General features: G+C 39.1%; 2 protein-coding genes across 2 annotated transcripts; both read right to left on the bottom strand.

The window, feature by feature from the left end:
• Nucleotides 1-4,944: 4,944 nt before the first annotated feature.
• On the bottom strand, nt 4,945-5,310 carry LOC139126219 (uncharacterized). Its single transcript, XM_070692267.1, has one exon. It carries the CDS (start codon nt 5,308-5,310, stop codon nt 4,945-4,947), a length of 366 nt encoding a protein of 121 aa, XP_070548368.1.
• A 70-nt stretch (nt 5,311-5,380) lies between these two features.
• Nucleotides 5,381-5,911, bottom strand: LOC139126218 (uncharacterized). Its single transcript, XM_070692266.1, has one exon. It carries the CDS (start codon nt 5,909-5,911, stop codon nt 5,381-5,383), a length of 531 nt encoding a protein of 176 aa, XP_070548367.1.
• Nucleotides 5,912-18,170: the final 12,259 nt, after the last annotated feature.

Below are 18,170 nucleotides of genomic sequence, written 5' to 3'. Positions count from 1 at the left end.
CCCATAATTATGGCCAATATTCGCTTTGCAAAGATTCTAAAAACTGTGAAGCTGAAGTCAAGGTGGATTCCCAATTATACTTAGAACTGTATTTGTTTGCGTTGCTGTGTGAGAGAAGCAGATAAACATCTGTTAACCTTAGGGTGCATTTATTGGCGAATGGCCTCGGCCGCAAGGAGGAATACGCTATTTATTCGGGAAATTTGTCACTCACTTCTTCACCAGTGAATTAATCTACCTTTGAGAGTGTGTTTGAATATCAGCAGTAGGCAGAAATACGTTGACGCCCTTGTATTGCCGAATTTTACGATGTTTGAAGATTAATGTTTGTATGGCATGCGAACCATGGTGTACATGATTAGATGAGAGGTATGCTGCAAAATAACCAGTGCACGGTTTAAGTAATCTTGATGTGTACACGCACGTAAAAGTTATGAAGTAAAGTCGATATAATATTCAGTGAAATTGACATCTTAATTAAAACCTTACAATGTGTTGCAATAGTTTGAGTATGTACAAAAGTGATTGAATATAATTTTCACTACTCACATCGAATTAATACATGTTATACATAGAATAATTGATTTGCAGGAGGCCACAGAAATGCATTGCTTTGTACACTTTAATACATTACGACCTAAAGCCATCATAGAGAATGTTAATTTACCTGTTTCTCTCTGACATCGTTCACATCTGTAATGTGAACATTTTTCCTTCTAACGAAGGTCACGAAGAGTGGGAGTGATGTGATCACTTTTTCTCTTTCTTGTAACAAGTCGAGTTGCGAATTTTGAATTGTTTGCAGCTTGCGTATTTCAAATAAAGGGCGGCTGAAAAGTAAACTGCGGCGATAATCGAAGCGATATTCGATGAAAGCATGCAAGGGTATCTCAGTATATTGCGAATTTTACAGAACCTATAGGGGAACACCAAAATCGAGAGATTGTGCCTCAGACCGGGCCTCAGACACGACTGATTTAACACACATAGACTGCGTTCGCCCAGGCAACTGAAATTTAAACCAATCCGACTGTATCCCCTGATTCCAAACCGATAACACAACGTGTGTCATAAAATATCGTGATCAATCGTGTCGAAGGCAGCAGATAGATCGAGTACATCAATATAACATCTTTGCGTCTATCAGGAGCACCTAGTATATCGTTCTGGACTCTAAAAAGAGCAGTTTTGTATTATTATAGCTCTCTCCATATACTGATCGAGATTTTCAAATTATGTTTAGTATTTTCCTACCTTTATGTACTACAAATGTTCGTCAAAGTAAAACATATTGAAGTTTAGGTCATGAAGTTTAATAGCGCATCACAAGCACGGTTACATTGAAATGGTTATGACTTTATCTTTATGCCTGAGAAGTTATAAAGGCTCAGCAGTTATACATAGTCGGCAAAAACCATAAACAAGAAACAACAATAAAACCCGCTAAACCGACAATTCGTGGCATCCTCAGTAGCTGGCTAAATTATGTCATTCAGTAACATTATTCCATTGCAATCATAGGCAAATAACTTAAAGTGAATTGAATCATGGGCGAGAAAGAGATACCGACGACGTCAATATTGCTGCGTTTTCTTGGAAGCTTTGTGCTCGACAACAAGATATACCCCTGCATAACGTTGGGGATAAGACGCCCTTTTATTCCCCGCAAACGCTGCTAACTTCAGATGAGGCCCAGCTGCCAAAATCGCAGTCTTGCCTGAGGACCGTCTCATGGCGAAAGAGGATAGAACAAGCCTACACGATGACCTCTTGACCCTCGCCACAGTTGGCGCTGTATGAACGTTTGCAGGAGATAACTTTCCTTACTTTTGCAACTTCTTATTTCCTTGACACAAAATCATATTCTGAAACATTGATTCCTGTTACGAAATAATAATCTGTGAGCTTTTGTTATTCAGAAGGTAAAGGTCAATAGACGTCACATAAAAATTAAAATTCTTGAAGATTCCCAGTTCCTTATTCGATCCAACGCGAATGAGAAGTTGGGAACTTGGAACTGGCTCCTAGTTCCTAGTTCCTTATTCGCGTGTGATCGAAAAAGAACTGGCAACTAGGAACAGGGAACTGACATCACACATCTGCCAAAGGATGCTTTGTTTGCACATATCGACACAATGACAACTGCCTTGAACCGAAAAGCGCCACCTTCGTTGAATCTGTGCAATCAATCTGTAGTAAATGCTGTGTAAGTAAGCATTGGTTATGGATGGATGGATGGATGGATGGATGGACGGATGGATGGGTGGGTGTATGGAGGTAGGGAGAGAGTGAGGGTATGTATGTATGTATGTATGTATGTATGTATGTATGTATGTATGTATGTATGTATGTATACATTTATCTATGCATTTATTCATAGCGTACGACTTCTATTGATTTTTTTTATCTACAGAAAAACTTAAATAGTGGGTGAGGAGAAAACAACGCTATTTTCTATACCTGTATTCAAAGCTGAGTTATATGGATAACCAGGTCACTGAGGTCATCAGGGAATGTAATCCTGTATGTACAGCGAATGATGGCACGTAAGTCTATTTTTATTTGTCAAATCTATAGGCGTATAATACCTGACAGACAATGAAATCTATGCTGGGTAAACTATAGATTTACATGTGTTTATATATGGTCTTCATCGTCGCATTGCAAGTCTCCATTACAGACTTGAACTCCTTCAATATCATTGTTCGGATTTGAGGGAAGGACACAAAGTCGTTAGTCAAGCACATATAGAATTCTTGTGACAGTCATGGTTTGCCATAAATGTACCAACGTCAAGAGTACTAACTTTAAGAGTACTAACTATAGGGTACCAGTAGAATTCATCGCCTTCTCCTTCGATGGCAAAGATATTTCTACAGGTGAAGTAATCTGATCACTATGTTAGAGAGCCATTTTCCTACTAAAAGGCTAAGATTTCGCAAGACATAAAATCTCTCTCTCTCTCTCTCTCTCTCTCTCTCTCTCTCTCTCTCTCCTTAATCGCAGGCCGATGATTACGAAGGTGATGCCGATCATGTGATCGCTTTGTCATTGTCATGGCAACCTCTATTGTACCCTCCGTCCTGTTTTCGAATCCATAAACGTGTCTGCAATACATATACAATGCTATATTGTTGTCGACGTCTTGCCAAGCGCTATTGAGACAAAACTGACATGAGAATTTCTGCAATGTGAGACTTTGCCTTTTCTTCATAATGTTAGGTATTTTGTCACGAACTGTCAGTTCGAATATAACAATCCCAAATGATGTACAAAGCGAAAAATTGGTGTACGCTGTGTGAGTCTTCCAAAGTTTTTGTTCGAAGGGAAGCCAAATATCAAGTTTGAGTTATCGATAACATGGGGTGTTTTTTGGACCGCCCGTTAGATCTATAAGACACTGTAGAATTCCTCTGACACGGTTTGTGTGCCCGCAATCATGTAATGTTTACACAACGTGGTCAACGTGGTCAATATAGCCTATAGACCACATCATAGCACAGAAACGGCCCTCCTTAGAATTGTTAACGATCTCCTCACTGCACTAGACAGGGGTGAAATTAGCATTTTGACTTTGTTAGACCTCTCTGCTGCGTTCGACACTTTAGATCACGAAATTCTCCTTAATCGACTTGAACACTATTTTGACATAGTGCTCTTTCAGTTGATTTTGTGTTTCCTCTGGACAATCAGATTCAAGAGGAGTCAGTATCATTGTTTTTGGCATTGGTGGCAATGGGAAGCCAAATCTACAGACACATTTTCCCTTCTTTTTGCAGGTTTTGGCATGTCTATGTAGTTGCAGGTTGATCAGATTTTGCAGTGTCTCATCATCAGAATTCATTAAATTTTGACAAGAGATGTATCTGTCAATGAAGTCAGTGACTGTATCATTATCATCTTTATCATACTGTGGAGCATCTTTGATCCATACCAGCATATGAATATGTGGTGATCCTCTCTGTTGAAACTCAACTCGATAAAAGCTATCTGCTATTTCACCAATAGGATGAAGAGAACTCTCTAAGAAATCATGAAGAAATCATTGTACAGAATAGTCAAAATGTCTTGCACAAGTCACAGGATCAGACTGAATCAATTCACATTTGTCTTTCCAAGTCATTTGACTAATCTCTTCATCAGTGTATAATTTGTGATGCACAGTTTGTCCAAGTATTCGTAGTAAATGATGCCATCGAGTTTCTGAAGCAGAAAATGAGAGGAAAAATGTGGGTAGTTCTAGCTGACGAATCATTGCAAATAAATCTCTTTTTGCTTTTTCCCAATATGGTGGTTATCCTCGGACAGTTCTCAAAATTTTGTAACCTTCATCAAGATGCAACACATTTGTACTTGCTCATGAGATTGGAAAGAAGCAGCTTTCATTGTTTGCCTTCAAATTTACATTTACGTAGAGATAATGTAGCTTTGTCTTGTATTTGCTTTACTTGTAATTTCTTAAGTTTGAAGAAAATGTTCGGCACTGATTTAGCAACTCTCCTGTCTGAATGTCTTAGTTCCCATTTACATAGTGTACTGTAATGTACAGGTACTTTTGTCTTTGGTCTAGGTTGGCCAGCAAATATTGTAGGAAATGACAACTCTTCAGAATATTTATCTTGAAACAAACCCATCGGTTTATTGCGTTCTCCTGGAGCATAGCAGTATGCACCATCATTGTCAATATCAGTTGTTTCAGGTGTAAGTAATGTATCAAGATTTCCTGTAGCACGGTCATCTATGTTTATCACTTCTGTCCACTCATCATCAGATTCTGTGTCAGATGTTACATTTGTTTGCTCTGGCAAATTAGGACAGTCTTTTGTGTTACTTGTTTTATTTGTGTCATTTTCGGTATTTGTTGTTACATGTAATAGATTCTGGTGGTTCTGATCCCGATTACTTGTAATTTGTGCTTTGTTTATGTTCAGTTCACTGTCAGCATTATCTGTCTTTCTGTTGTTCTTTTGTTTTATATCCTTTATCTAAACGCACTGCTCTCTTTCGAATCACATCTTTCTGTTGTTCTGTTGCTTTGTATCGTTTATCTGTACGCACTGCTTTCTTTCGAATTACATCTTTCTGTTGTTCTGTTGCTTTATATTGTTCATCCAAACGCACTGCTTTCTTTCGAATTACATCTCTCTGTTGTTCTGTTGCTTTGTATTGTTTATCTGTACGTACTGCTTTCTTTCGAATTAAATCTTTCTGTTGTTCTGTTGCGTTGTATTGTTCATCCAAACGTACTGCTTTCTTTCGAATGACATCTTTCTGTTGTTCTTTTGCTTTGTATTGTTTATCCAAACGCATTGTTATCTTGTACATGGCCTGATTCTGTTGTTCTGTTATTTTATATTTTTTATCTAAGCGCACAGTTTTCTTACGAATTACATCTCTGTTGTTCTGTTGCTTTGTATTGTTTATCTGTACGCACTGCTTTCTTTCGAGTTACATCTTTCCGTTGTTCTGTTGCTTTGTATTGTTTATCCAAACGCACGGCTTTCTTTCGAATAACATCTTTCTGTTGTTCTTTTGCTTTATATTGTTTATCCAAACGCATTGCTTTCTTGTAAATGGCCTGATTTTGTTGTTCTTTTGCTTTATATTGTTTATATCTGCGAATTGTTTTCTTTCGAATTAAGTCTTTCTGTTGTTCATTAGCTTTGTAAGTTTCATCTATCCGCTTGGCTCTTTTTCGAAATAAATCTGCCTGTTGCTCTTGTGCTTTGTTTTCTTCATCACATCGTTTTCTTTTCTTTCTAATTAAATCGGTTTCTTTCTCATTTTGTTTGAAATTTGGATCAGCCCTCTTTTTTTGAATCCATTCTCTCTTGCACTGCTGTCTACATGTAGGAACTGTGATGGAACTTGAAATGGGTTTCAGAAAATCATAATGTCCACTGTCTGGCATGGCATTTCTATAAACAAGATGGATAATTAATGGTCCATTGATATTGCCAACAGTGTCTATGGGGTTATTTGCAGGGTCAAGATGTACTTGGATACATACATTATACACAATAGCAGCTGCAGTTAACTCAATATGACCTGCATATGTAGCTAAACCTGGTTCATGTCTGCTCATATAATGTGCATATTCCTCTTTCGTTTGGATATGCCACCTTGCATATTCAACTTTGATTACATCTTTATAATCATCCCAATGTGTAGTTAAATAATCAATAACACCAAGTCTGATTTGTATGTGGTAATCTTCAGTATTGTAGATCCCATAACTTATAGCACGATATAGACAATTGCCATCACCTCTGATTGAGACAATCTCATATTGGCTTTTTGGGGAAGACCTTCGGCTCTCCATGTATAATATCTTTGCAAGGTTTGATGCTTTTTGACTTTTCTTTTCTGTGTCATATTTGTCAGTGTATTTCTAAAATGTCAAGTTCAATTAAATATATAAGGCTGTGTTAGCGCTGGGTTTGGAAAGCTGTTAGCCACTGTGGCGAATAGTTTCAAATTTTATTAGCCACAGACAAATTTTATTAGCCACACATTTTTTACGAAAACAAAGCTTTCTATAATGCTATAATCTCTAATGTCGTTGCATGCACAAGAATAAACTATCAACACATCAACTGTATCCAATTGTCTTCATTTTAACACTGGAAATTGCTTGATTCTGGACCCCGATGTAGCCCTGCGTACGATGCTGTGTATTCCGCTACAGCTAATCGCCCGTGAGCGGGGCGATTAGCTGTAGCGGAACACACAGCATCGTACGCAGGGCTAGACCCCGATGCAAATCGAAAGCAGCACGCAACGTTGAGACCACGATTGAAATGAATTGCAACACGGAAGGTTGGGACCGCGATGCAAATCAACAGCATGACAGCAACACTGAACGTTCGGACTGCGATTAAAATAGAAGTTTGGTTACACGTAATTACGTTCCATCAGTACACGTAGCATCTTTGTCACGTCATACAAGACGTCGCGTAAATGTGGCACAGACGTTCGGAACGTCATCAAACGACACTTCCACATGTAGTCTTAATTCCGTGTAGTAATTTTTAGATTTTCATGGTGATTTGCGGGAATTTAGACAGGAAATCTCGTTAAGTACTAGTATGAGTATCATTGTAAATTAGCAAACATCTTTGATATCAGAAAATTCCGTAGAGTTCACCTGCACAAGACGTACGCGCTAAGATTTCCTGACAGAGATGAAATGTTCTCCAATTCACCTTTTTACCTGAAGCTGTCACAAAAATTTCCGTAAACCACATAAATAACTGTATTACAGAAAATCGGTAAATTTAATGCGAGGATACAACGAGCTTGAATAGTCCTCGCCTAGAGAAATTAATTGTTTCTTAAAACTTAGACGAATTTCGTATGTTTCTGAAAAAACAATACGGCAAAATCAACCAAAAAAATTACAACTGAGCATGGATACGCGGAACACAGGCGTGATGTTTCTGGGTAGTTTCTATAAGTGTAGGTTATTCTACGTTTCGACGTTCTCTTCCGTAGCCTAATCACGGAAGAGAACGTCGAAACGTAGAACTACACTTATAGAAACTACCCAGAAAACATCACGCCTGTGCGCGGAACGTCGAGAACGGAACGGAACGTCGAGACCGCGATGCAAATCGACAACAACACGGAATGCGTCGCTGGGATGGCGATTTAATAACATCAATAGGGGACCATGAGGACCGCGATGCAAATCGACCACCATTAAAATAAGACCTCGATTAAAATGCGCAACATGGAACGTCTAGACCACGATGCAAATAAATTTCAACACCGAACTTTGTGACCACGATTAAAATGCGTGTGTCTGCTGTAGCAAAAGTTTCAATTCTCGCGAGTGTTCGCTTTGCTTGCTGTACACTAGACAAAATGACGTCAAATTTATCGCGAGACTAGGGCTCGATTGCGTCTGCCTGCATTTTCAATTCTCGCGATAGTCATTTATGTGCATGCTGTACACTATACAAATTGACGTCAAATCTCTCGCGAGACTTGGCTCGATTGCAATTGCGTACGTCGGAGAGAACAATACGGAAGTGGATATAGTTTTTTTGGCGAAACGCCGAAAGAGAAGCGCAGATCAACAAAAGACTAAAAACCCCACGTTTTTGCTTATTTTGCGGAATTTTTTCAACAAAAATCATCTTCGCCACTGTGGCGAATTAGGATAGATTTTTCTTCGCCACTGCTGATTTCAATTCGCATTTGCGAACGTGGCGATGGGCAGCGCGAACACAGATAATGCACGTAAATATTAAATGTTTATTGTCAATGCCTTCACTATCAATGATAGTTCAAAATACGTGCATAGGTGAACTATGAAAAGCTCAGTATTTCTAGAAAGTATTCAGAAGGTACTGTTATTGGATATTTCAGAAGAGTACTTTCAGAATGTTCTTTGGAAGACAATTCAGAATAACATTCAGACACTCACCATGTGAGATAATATTCTGTATATTCCAGAAGAGTACTTTCAGAATGTGCTTTGGAATACAATTCAGAATAATATTCAGACACTCACTATGTGAGATAATATTCTGTATATTCTAGAACTAACAGGCTCTGCTTGTTAGTATGTATTGTCAATGTCACTGTTGGATTTGTTGTCAAATGTCTGTGTACTAAAATATAAGTGTGTGTATTCTGATTTATTTTGGCTCTTTTTTTAATTAGCAGCAGCAGTAAAGACACAGTGAATACCAGTACTGCAAAAGAAAGAAAAATATGTCAGAGATAGGTTGTCTAGCTATGATTCACTAAAATGATTTATATTTCATATTAAATTTTTGATTTTACATTCAAAGCACATTATGCATTTCCTCTGCGAACAACATTCTCCCAATAGCCACTGTAAAACTGAAATCAGATGCGATTCTTGATCAGTGTCATTATTCTAATTCAGCACAGATTTGTGCAATTCTGACATATAAATCCAATAGGAAACTAATACACCATTATCAGTTGATGTTTCAATTGTAGCTGGACTGCACAAAATTCACTATCTTTGTACAAAGTACCAACTATGTTATCATCACCACAAATATATGCATCTGAAATATCATCAGAATAATTTGCAAATTGTTCAAAAATTTTAGAACACTGCTAAACAAATATGGACTAAAGAAATAAAAAAATACACACTAAAGATGGCTAAATTATTGAAATGAAATAACATACCAGTAATAAATATGCATATGTTGAAACAAACTGTGGACTACACTTCATTTTTCAACATTTTAAACAGAAATGTTTAGCCATAATTTGAACGCCACACTATGACACAGAGGGGTAATTTTAAAATTCGTTTTACAACCGAATGAAATTCATCGATTCGACCGTCATATCTTGAACACAGAAATGCCTTGCTATATTGTGAATATTTCCGGTAGCGATAGCCCACTGTCCGTGCACCGCCGTACAATGGTCGGAGAGAAAAATGCGCCAGTTACATTTTGCAACACATGGGTTATAAACGTTTGATAATTGTTGTTTATTTAGAAGCGTTAAATGTCTTTACATATTCTTTGCCCCACTTCCGCACGCTCGTATTTCTCTTGATATTGCGTTTACTGAGAAAATTTACCTCATGGCCCCTATCGACATGCCGAAGGGCATGAAAACGCTTCCGCCAATCATAGCAACGATTACGTCTTACGATATCTTGTACTATGTAATGTCGAATGTATTGGAAAGCGTGCGGAAGAACGCTCAATCTGATCGGGCATAACAAACGCCATTGTGTTTAACGAGAAAAAAGCGTGGTCTACAAGTTCTATCGAGACATTTTGGCAAGTTTCACGATATCAGTGAAAATACAAGATATAGTAATTTACTAAAGTGAAACCAGGAGGGTCATTTGTTTTCAGACTCGGTATGTTAAAATGAAAATATATCCTAGTTTGAACCATGTAAACACCACATTTCGCTTACTCCGCTATGTCCGTGACCGCACAACAGGGGCCCCCGACTCGTACTCCACAAAAGTTACGATGCCCAAAAACAACCAAAAATTCTCGCAAATCGGGGTTGAACTTTCAGTTTCCACTATAAGAATCATTTCAATCGAAGTGTGGTAGAAATCAGGGGAACGGTTGTTTTTAATGCACGCCCAAGCCCTAATTGTAAAACAATGGCGTCGTCATCACGCGACTAACATTTTTCGAATGAACTCCGTGAATATTGAAAACACTATTACAGTCGATCCCTCGTAAATTTAGATACTCTTTTTAAACTAGACCATAATTACGGCCCATACTGTATACTCGATGTGTGGTGATATGTTGCCACACGTTTTAACACGACTTATCAGTTTTAACACGATTTATCAGTGACGTGCTTTGGATAACCTTCGAGGCAGTTTCTTTCCGCACACAGCTTCTCACAATCTCACCTCTCATTCACTCACAGATATTATCGGTACACGCAAAGTTAACACATGCTCTAAATACGGATACAAAAATAAACCTCTTACCGAATGTCGTACTGACTCCACTGGTGTGACTGTAGATAGACGTAGCAGGAACTGAATCTCGTAGTGACACACAGAAAGTATGGCAGCTCGATGCACGAGGTTGAAAGGCCAACGATGTTGAAGTTGGACTCAGTTTCGGATTCGGTTTCGGATTCGGTTTCGGATTCGAATAACTGAGAATAGTTTTATATTTCCAGCTTATGTTATTATTTTTTCGAAGAATATAATAACTACTGATACACAAGGAGATATTTAAACTAGATGAAATTACTGCACAAATAGCATGTATTTTATCACATAAATGTAGCATGTATTTCATGACATAAATGTTTCATATATAATCATAATTTATAAAGTTTAAAAAATCAAAACACTTTTGGCAGTAGAGCAAGGAACTGTAATGCATGACTACACAAGACAAAACTGCTGAAAAATCAGTCAAAAGTTACAACTTATGAGCTGTCCATCTCAATTATGGGCATTATGCAGTTCAGACTATTCAAGCTAACAGTACTACGCACAATTCAAAGAAATGCATTCAATGCTATCTTTATTACGCAACATATTAACTGATAGTTTAGTCCGAGAGTTTAGTATGGTACATTCCAAATGAAATCTACACTGTGCCAAATGTTCCGTATCTATCAAAATCCACTAGAATATAGTTCAGTGGATTCTACCAGTATACAGCGGAATCCATAAGGGAATCCATTGCTATCCAGTTTAGAGAATATAGTTGTAGAATACACAATGGATTCTATTAGTATCCAGTTAAACACTCTCTGGAGTTGATTTTGGGAATACATCTTGTAATCCTCTATGGATATTGCTGGATTCCCTAACCATAATGCATTGCAGATCTGCTGGGGGTGTAAGAAGTGCAGGTATAGAAAATACACCTCTATATCCATTATGGATACTGTTGAATTATATTGCAATGATTAATGCATTGCATATAAAATATGTTAGCGGGTCCCCGAACTTGATAAACTGAGATAAGGTATTGTTAAAGCCTGGAACTGCGACAATCGGAGCTTGAAAACAAGCATACAGTTGTTCTATTATAACTACGAGTGTGCACTCTGTAAACAATGCAATAAATGCTACTGACTAGGTTACGCCTCATGACATCGGTTCCCACTAAATACTCTCTGTACATACCCGGGGACTCCGGGGAGCCGCCAAGTGCAGAAATTGGCCTAACTGCAACTATTTCAGCCCAAATCTACTCGATCCACCTGAAGTCAAGCACCACTGGAAAAAAATTGTAACATGTTTCATGAGCTAAAACAAACAGCTGTTTGTTATCAAATGTGGGAGAAAGTGCCAGATCAAGATAAAAATGAGTTGTCAAAGACTAGGTCAGGGCGCAGATCATTCAGCTATATCATGGCCGTGAGGTAATCGGCCTAATGGCTTCCTCAAATGTCCGAGAGAATTTCTGAAAATCGCCTTTTGTGAAACTTTCCTTTGAAATCAAAACGATGCGATCAGAATTCGTCCGACCTTCGCGACGTCAGAACTACGAGTGAAAAACAAATGATAGAAAGATAACTTTTTTCCAAAATGCAGAAAAGCCACTGACATGAACAATTATGCAACAAATGTAGATCGTGTGAAACGGGTACGCTTCTCCCGCAGAAGAAGTCCTTCAAACGGTGTTTTCTTGTTTGTACAAAACGTGTCAATTACCATTGCGCCAGTAAACTCTCTAAACAATCATGAAAAAAATATTTCAGCCGACAAACATTGAAGCCAAGTCAGTTCAATTTAGTACAAAAATGAGATAAAAGTTCACAGGTCCGCATTTCATAGCCAATATATTCCCCGGAGAAATAACCCATTTTAGAGGTTGTCGGACAAGTGTGTCGAGGTATCGAAAGAACGGACAAGCAAGCTTGTCGAAGAGAATGTTGCATCGGACATCAGAGGTATCGAAGATAACATCTGACAAGTGTGTCACGGGTGTCGATCGACTAGATGGCTTTCAATTCTACTGGTGGACTCATAAGAAAAAAATCAAAGAAAAATTAGTCAGAGGAAAGCATGAACGAAATCAAGAAAATCAGTGTGTCTCATTGTACTTGTCCGCGCACAGTCCCTCCACCAAGGGACCGTGGTCCGCGTAAGCTCATTTTTAACCTCAGGCTTCGTTACTGTATATGGTTTTACTGTTGGACAAAAACACCGCAATGCTAGGCTAAAATTATAGAATTGATTTCCTTCCCAGAGAACTTTCTCATATTATGATACGCAGATCGATGGGGAAATAGTTTAATGTTACTACTACCTCCATGAATATTCTTATAAGTCGGCTGTCCTTTGTTTGATCATGGAGGTAGGAAGAGACCCCCTACCTCCATGGTTTGATATAATGATTGGCAACTGCACCCTTCGTTCATTTGCATCTAAATGAAGCCGGCTTGGCTTTGGATTTGCACATATGCATGTGAAATGAGATTTCAACCTGTCGTTTTCACGGGTTGAAGCGATGTTGTAATCACCGTCCCTACACCCACCTGGGTGGAGGGACGGTGTTGTAATTAATGGTTCACTGTGTATGCACAAGGGGCAGATGAAAGTCCCCTGGGGTGGGAGGAGGTTTTTTTTGTGCAACGGTTTACCTTATTTGATTTTATTAATTTTGACTGTGATATTTCAAATAAAGCTTTCGACTCCAAGCTGTCTGACTGTGTTTCCAACTTCCTTATTTCCTCTTCAACCAGTACACATACCACTCTAATTGCTGCGCAAACAACATTGCCAACTTGTATCAGCGTATCAGCGGATTGGCTTATTAAGTGAACACCACATCCGTCCCACACGTAGTTAATGCGTGTGGGACGGCTGTGGTGTTGACTCAATCACTTAATCCACTGATACCGACAGCGGATTAGCAAATTGGCAATGTTTTCGGAGCAATTACAATGGTGTATACACACGTACGAGATAAGGACTTGTCGGTAATATATAAAACAGTCAGACGGTGTGGAGTCGAAATCTTTATTTGAAATACTACAGTCAAAATTAATAAAAGTAATTTCATTAATTTTGACTGTGGTATTTCAAATAAAGATTTCGATGATAAAGAAAGCAGTCAGTAGAGTTGAGTAGAGTTGAACTTTATTTGAAATATCACAGTCAAAATTAATAAAATAAAATAAGGTAAACCGTTGCACAAAAAACCCTCCCTCCCCACCCCAGGGGACTGATTTCTTTCCCCTATGGTGTATGGTGCGAGTACTATCAGTGTCAAAGAGGTGAAACGATAATGGTGGTGACATTTCGGGCATTCTCCAAAACAGTCGGTTTTCACTGAAAAAAACAGCCTTTAATTTTAGGAGCGGTGAAGATCGCCCAGGTCCCCTGCTTCAAGCCATCGTTCACTGAGCACTGTTGATCGCCACGATTTAGCTCCGCACCGAAAACTGACGCATCAGCAATACAGTATTTGCATCAAAGCACATGTTTGCATGACTTTGCGGTCCCATGGCATGCGCCGATAGCATATTTAAGGTATTGTTGTCTGAAAAGGATCAACAAAACATAAGGCGAAACTAGATTCTAACGCCCCCCCTCCCCTTGATGATAAACATATAAATGAACAATATCTGATTGGTAAGACAAGAGACGTTACATGACCGCAAAATCTTCTCAGCAGTCAAAGACTAATTCTCAGAAGCAGTGGTCACACGTCTCTAAGTCTCATCCTACGGATGAGCTTGTCAGTATCTGCTCAAAAGTTTTAAAACCTCAGTTGTCTGCCTCGGAATCCAAAGTTACGCAATTTGTGTGATTTGTTAATTCATGGCACTCCATTTTGTGGGGTGACGGCGATTAGTCGGGTAAAATTCCATGGCCTGAGGTCCCCCAGGCCGAAGAACCAGACCCATGGACAGTTGAAAGAACGCTAAATTTTCAGGTACAGGTAGCCAACGGAGCTGTTCATCGAAAAGGGGCAGGGGAATCGTTTTATTTTTTTAATGACAGTGGATATTTTAAGGGCAGTGAAACAATATTTTAACTGGATGTGTGGCAGATTTTGTTTGTTTGCTGGGTGGGTAAAATCACATGATTGGCGTTTGGAACGGGTTATTAACGACTGGCGAGAGGAAATTGCTCGTAAACTTGTACAGAACAAGAACATTTACGATATACAGCGGAAACGCAGTCAGATGTGTCTCGCGGTAGCTACATGTAAAGAGTACACCAACAATCGCACACTATCCAAAATACAGTCAAAATGTAATAAAGTTGAGGAGAGCTGATGTACATCGGCTTTCATCTGTTTATAATACGAATAAAATCAATTATGAAGTATGAAGCTTTTTTATTTTGTTCTTCCCCAGAAGTGTATAGAAAATATACCGTATGGCGACATGTCGGAACTTTTCGTATTGTTTTCCCAGGCATAGCACTCAAATTGCAAAGAGTTAGCGAGTAGAGATGGAGCGTTTTACAAGATGGTCTATACCAGACTGCCTGATGAAGTAAAAAAATCCTGCGTGAGAGATTTAGAATTGACGGACCTCCGAATTCTACTGTCCAGTTTATTGTGAATCATTGTACGACGTAAGCGATCAAGACTTCCAAAGAATTCTATAGATAGGCACGTTTTATAACAACTTTATAATCTTATAATCCGCGGACGACTAAGATCATAATATTTAGCAAAATGCTCTCGTTTCAATTTGTTAGGGTTGCCATCGCAAATGTCGCTCATTTAGATGACAAATATGTGCAGTCAGCAGACGACACTCTCTTGTGAGTTCAACTTTGTTAAAATTGATGTGACTTGCGACGAAAATTGATTATTTGACACATAACTAGGAGAGCTACATTACATTTTGTACCGATTTGTTTTCGAATGTTACCAATACACTCTCATTAACATTCAAAAGGGGCATCAACGACATCAAAAATCGGCTCGGAGGTGAGTCAAGGTTGTTTAGCGACATGGCTTAGCAACGCAGCTCGAAAACTTATTCTCGGAAACAGGACGGCAGCATAAGTCAGGGCCGGATTGAGCACAGTACAAATGTACCTATGGAAACCGGTGGTTATTTCTTACAAAATATGTGATTCGACTGCGTACTTCTTCTTTTGGCCTTGGACTTTCGCCGCCTTGCCCCAAACGTCATGATCAGCAAACAAATCATTAGATAGTTCAGTCACATTAATCTGTACATTTTGATGCATAAATCTTTAGTGATTAATTGTTATTCTGACTACCTATAACTCATATACCGGTACCTCCAAGCTCCATCAAATCCCACATCAAGTTGTGGTGAACACTGAACTCAGTTCCGCATGTGAAATCGCGACCGTGATGATGAATTGCTTAAAAAAGTGCTTATATTTCGCTTTTCCCGTCATGGGGGAGGGGGGGGGGGTGCCTACAGGTTGATAGTTATTATACCAGGCTGATTCCAAAGCTTATTCAGAAATTGAAACAGATACGATATCCAAAAACCGTGTTTTATACAACTGATTCGTTATCTTTTCGCCTAGACCTTGTTGTGAGATCCTTACTTCTGGAGCAACCTGGTTGAGCACGGCCGAACTACAATAGTTCCTCAATGTCTCAAAACATATTGAATCGCGTTGGCGCATTGGACACGTCCTTGTATTTTCTTCAGAAACTAAATACAGTAGGTTTGAATATGACATCGGTTATAAATGATGGAATATTAAAGATTAAAATACTTTTATCGATCGACAAAAAGAAAGAAAGAGAGAGGGGTATGTTGAATCGAAGTCGGGAGACACGATACTTTCCACGAATTAATCAACAGTGAGCAACGACCATGAATATTTTATTCAACTTTTAAAATTTAGTTATCGACTTTCTTTGACACCCCCGTTTTTTGGTTCGGAAATACTGTCTTCAGTCGTTTTGGTACCTCTGTAGTATGACTGACACACGATTGCAGGCCTTACCCAAAGTTTTAAATAGGCCTAATTGCTGCTATTTTTTACTATTTTGAAAAAGACCTCGCCAAATATCCGGTTCAGCCAGGTGCAGCCAACGAACAATTCACTTTTAAAGGGGTCCTTACTAATGATAAGATATATTGTGCACGGCAAGCAATGTGAACTGACTAATTTTCAGTCAAGAGGGTAATTAATTCATAATTTGCCCTCCCACTAACACTTTTTCGACCTACCCTCCCGCACTCAAACTTCGTTTTTACCCACTCCCCACTTATTTTTGCCCGTTTCCCCTCCCTACTATGAATTTTTGAAGCTGCCCTATGGCGAAAAAGCTTGCCAATTTCCCCTGCCCTGGAAAAAATCCCCTCAAAATGTTGTCATTCCTTTTCCCCTGCAGTCTTGAAAAGTTATAAGTACTAGCCCTGTGTCCCAATCCCCGGAAACACCATGGCCCAACTTCCCCTGTCCCCATTTTAAAAGTAGCTTTCTCTCTCCTCGTTTTTCGCCGAGCCCTGTTCCCAGGAAAATCAACCGATATCTGCCCTGCCCTACAAAACAAACACTAAAATTTGCTCCCCTGCCACTTAAAAACATGTTCCCTGCCTGAGCAAAATTAAAATTTCCCCTGCCCTCAAAAATCGCCTTGGAACAGCTTTTTTCGATGTTCCTTTTCTGTGCACGGGTTTGGCACGTCTGTGTGCGTAACACAGAATATTCATGAGGATAACAAATTGCGTAAATAGATTAAGCTTTACAAGCCGCAGTCTGATAGCACAGCAAAACTTGACCCTCTAGCCTGCTGCCCTTGAGTTTGTACATTTATCTGGCGTAAGACGAAGATAGGGCCAAGTTAGCAATATTCTTGTCTAACAAGAGCGAAAAAATAACATTTTCTTTAAAATGGAGTGAAAAATGATAGTTATCATCAAGTTCTTCGCAGTTCGTTTCGTGAATATTTGAAAACCTAAGGAGCCGTAAGCCATATCGGTCAAAGGTCAATCAGAAGACCCAGTGTGGTGCGACCGGTGCTGGTGTGGCGCATAGGCGCACGACGAATTTTAAAATCACTTGTCTGTATTTGAATGGTGAAACTTGCATTTTATTAACAACTGTGCAAACAGAAATCATGCGGACAGCTTTTGAGACATACTGTGAGCAGCGCCCAGAACACGGCTGTGGCCGCTCGGCTAGCTTGTACACTTTACTCTAAAGGTACGAAACTATTGGGAAAATAATTTAAATAAAATCCGTAAAATAAAACGTTGCTGGCAACCTTGGGGATTCAAACTTCTCTGTGTCGTCGCATGCGTGGTACTAAATCGATCGACTGGGTTCTTGAAACACAAAAACTGCACCGGGCCATGTAATTGCTGGTAAGTCGCTAAATTTTACCTCCGGACAACTCCCGTGACACTGCCATTTTGAAGGCTCCCATATAAGTACGAATAACAATGATGTATTGGTTTAAAAGGAAAGTATGCGCATGCGTCAACTTCAAGCTGCACACTTTGAAAATGGCGCTGGCATGGGACTTGTCCGTAAAAAAACATTGCGCTAATTATCAGCCGTAGATAGGGCCGATGTTGACTTTACAAGTTAGGAAGCCGATCGATCGATTTGTGTAAGTATTCCCTTGATTAAATTGAAGTTTGAATCTCGAGGATGGCCAATAACCGTTAATTTTGTCTAATTTAAAAATTATTTTCCAAATACTTTCGTACCTTTAGAGTAATGTGTACAAGACAGCCGAGCGGCCACAGCCGTGTTT

The sequence above is a fragment of the Ptychodera flava genome, assembly GCF_041260155.1.
Source record: "Ptychodera flava strain L36383 chromosome 3 unlocalized genomic scaffold, AS_Pfla_20210202 Scaffold_27__1_contigs__length_13241970_pilon, whole genome shotgun sequence".
NCBI classification, from domain to species: domain Eukaryota; kingdom Metazoa; phylum Hemichordata; class Enteropneusta; family Ptychoderidae; genus Ptychodera; species Ptychodera flava.
This window is presented reverse-complemented; position numbering and strand designations above follow the sequence as displayed.

Bases quoted from the DNA above. Each gene is read 5' to 3' on its own strand.
- LOC139126219 (XM_070692267.1), bottom strand. From the start codon at position 5,310: ATGCGTTTGGATAAACAATACAAAGCAAAAGAACAACAGAAAGATGTC.
- LOC139126218 (XM_070692266.1), bottom strand. From the start codon at position 5,911: ATGCCAGACAGTGGACATTATGATTTTCTGAAACCCATTTCAAGTTCC.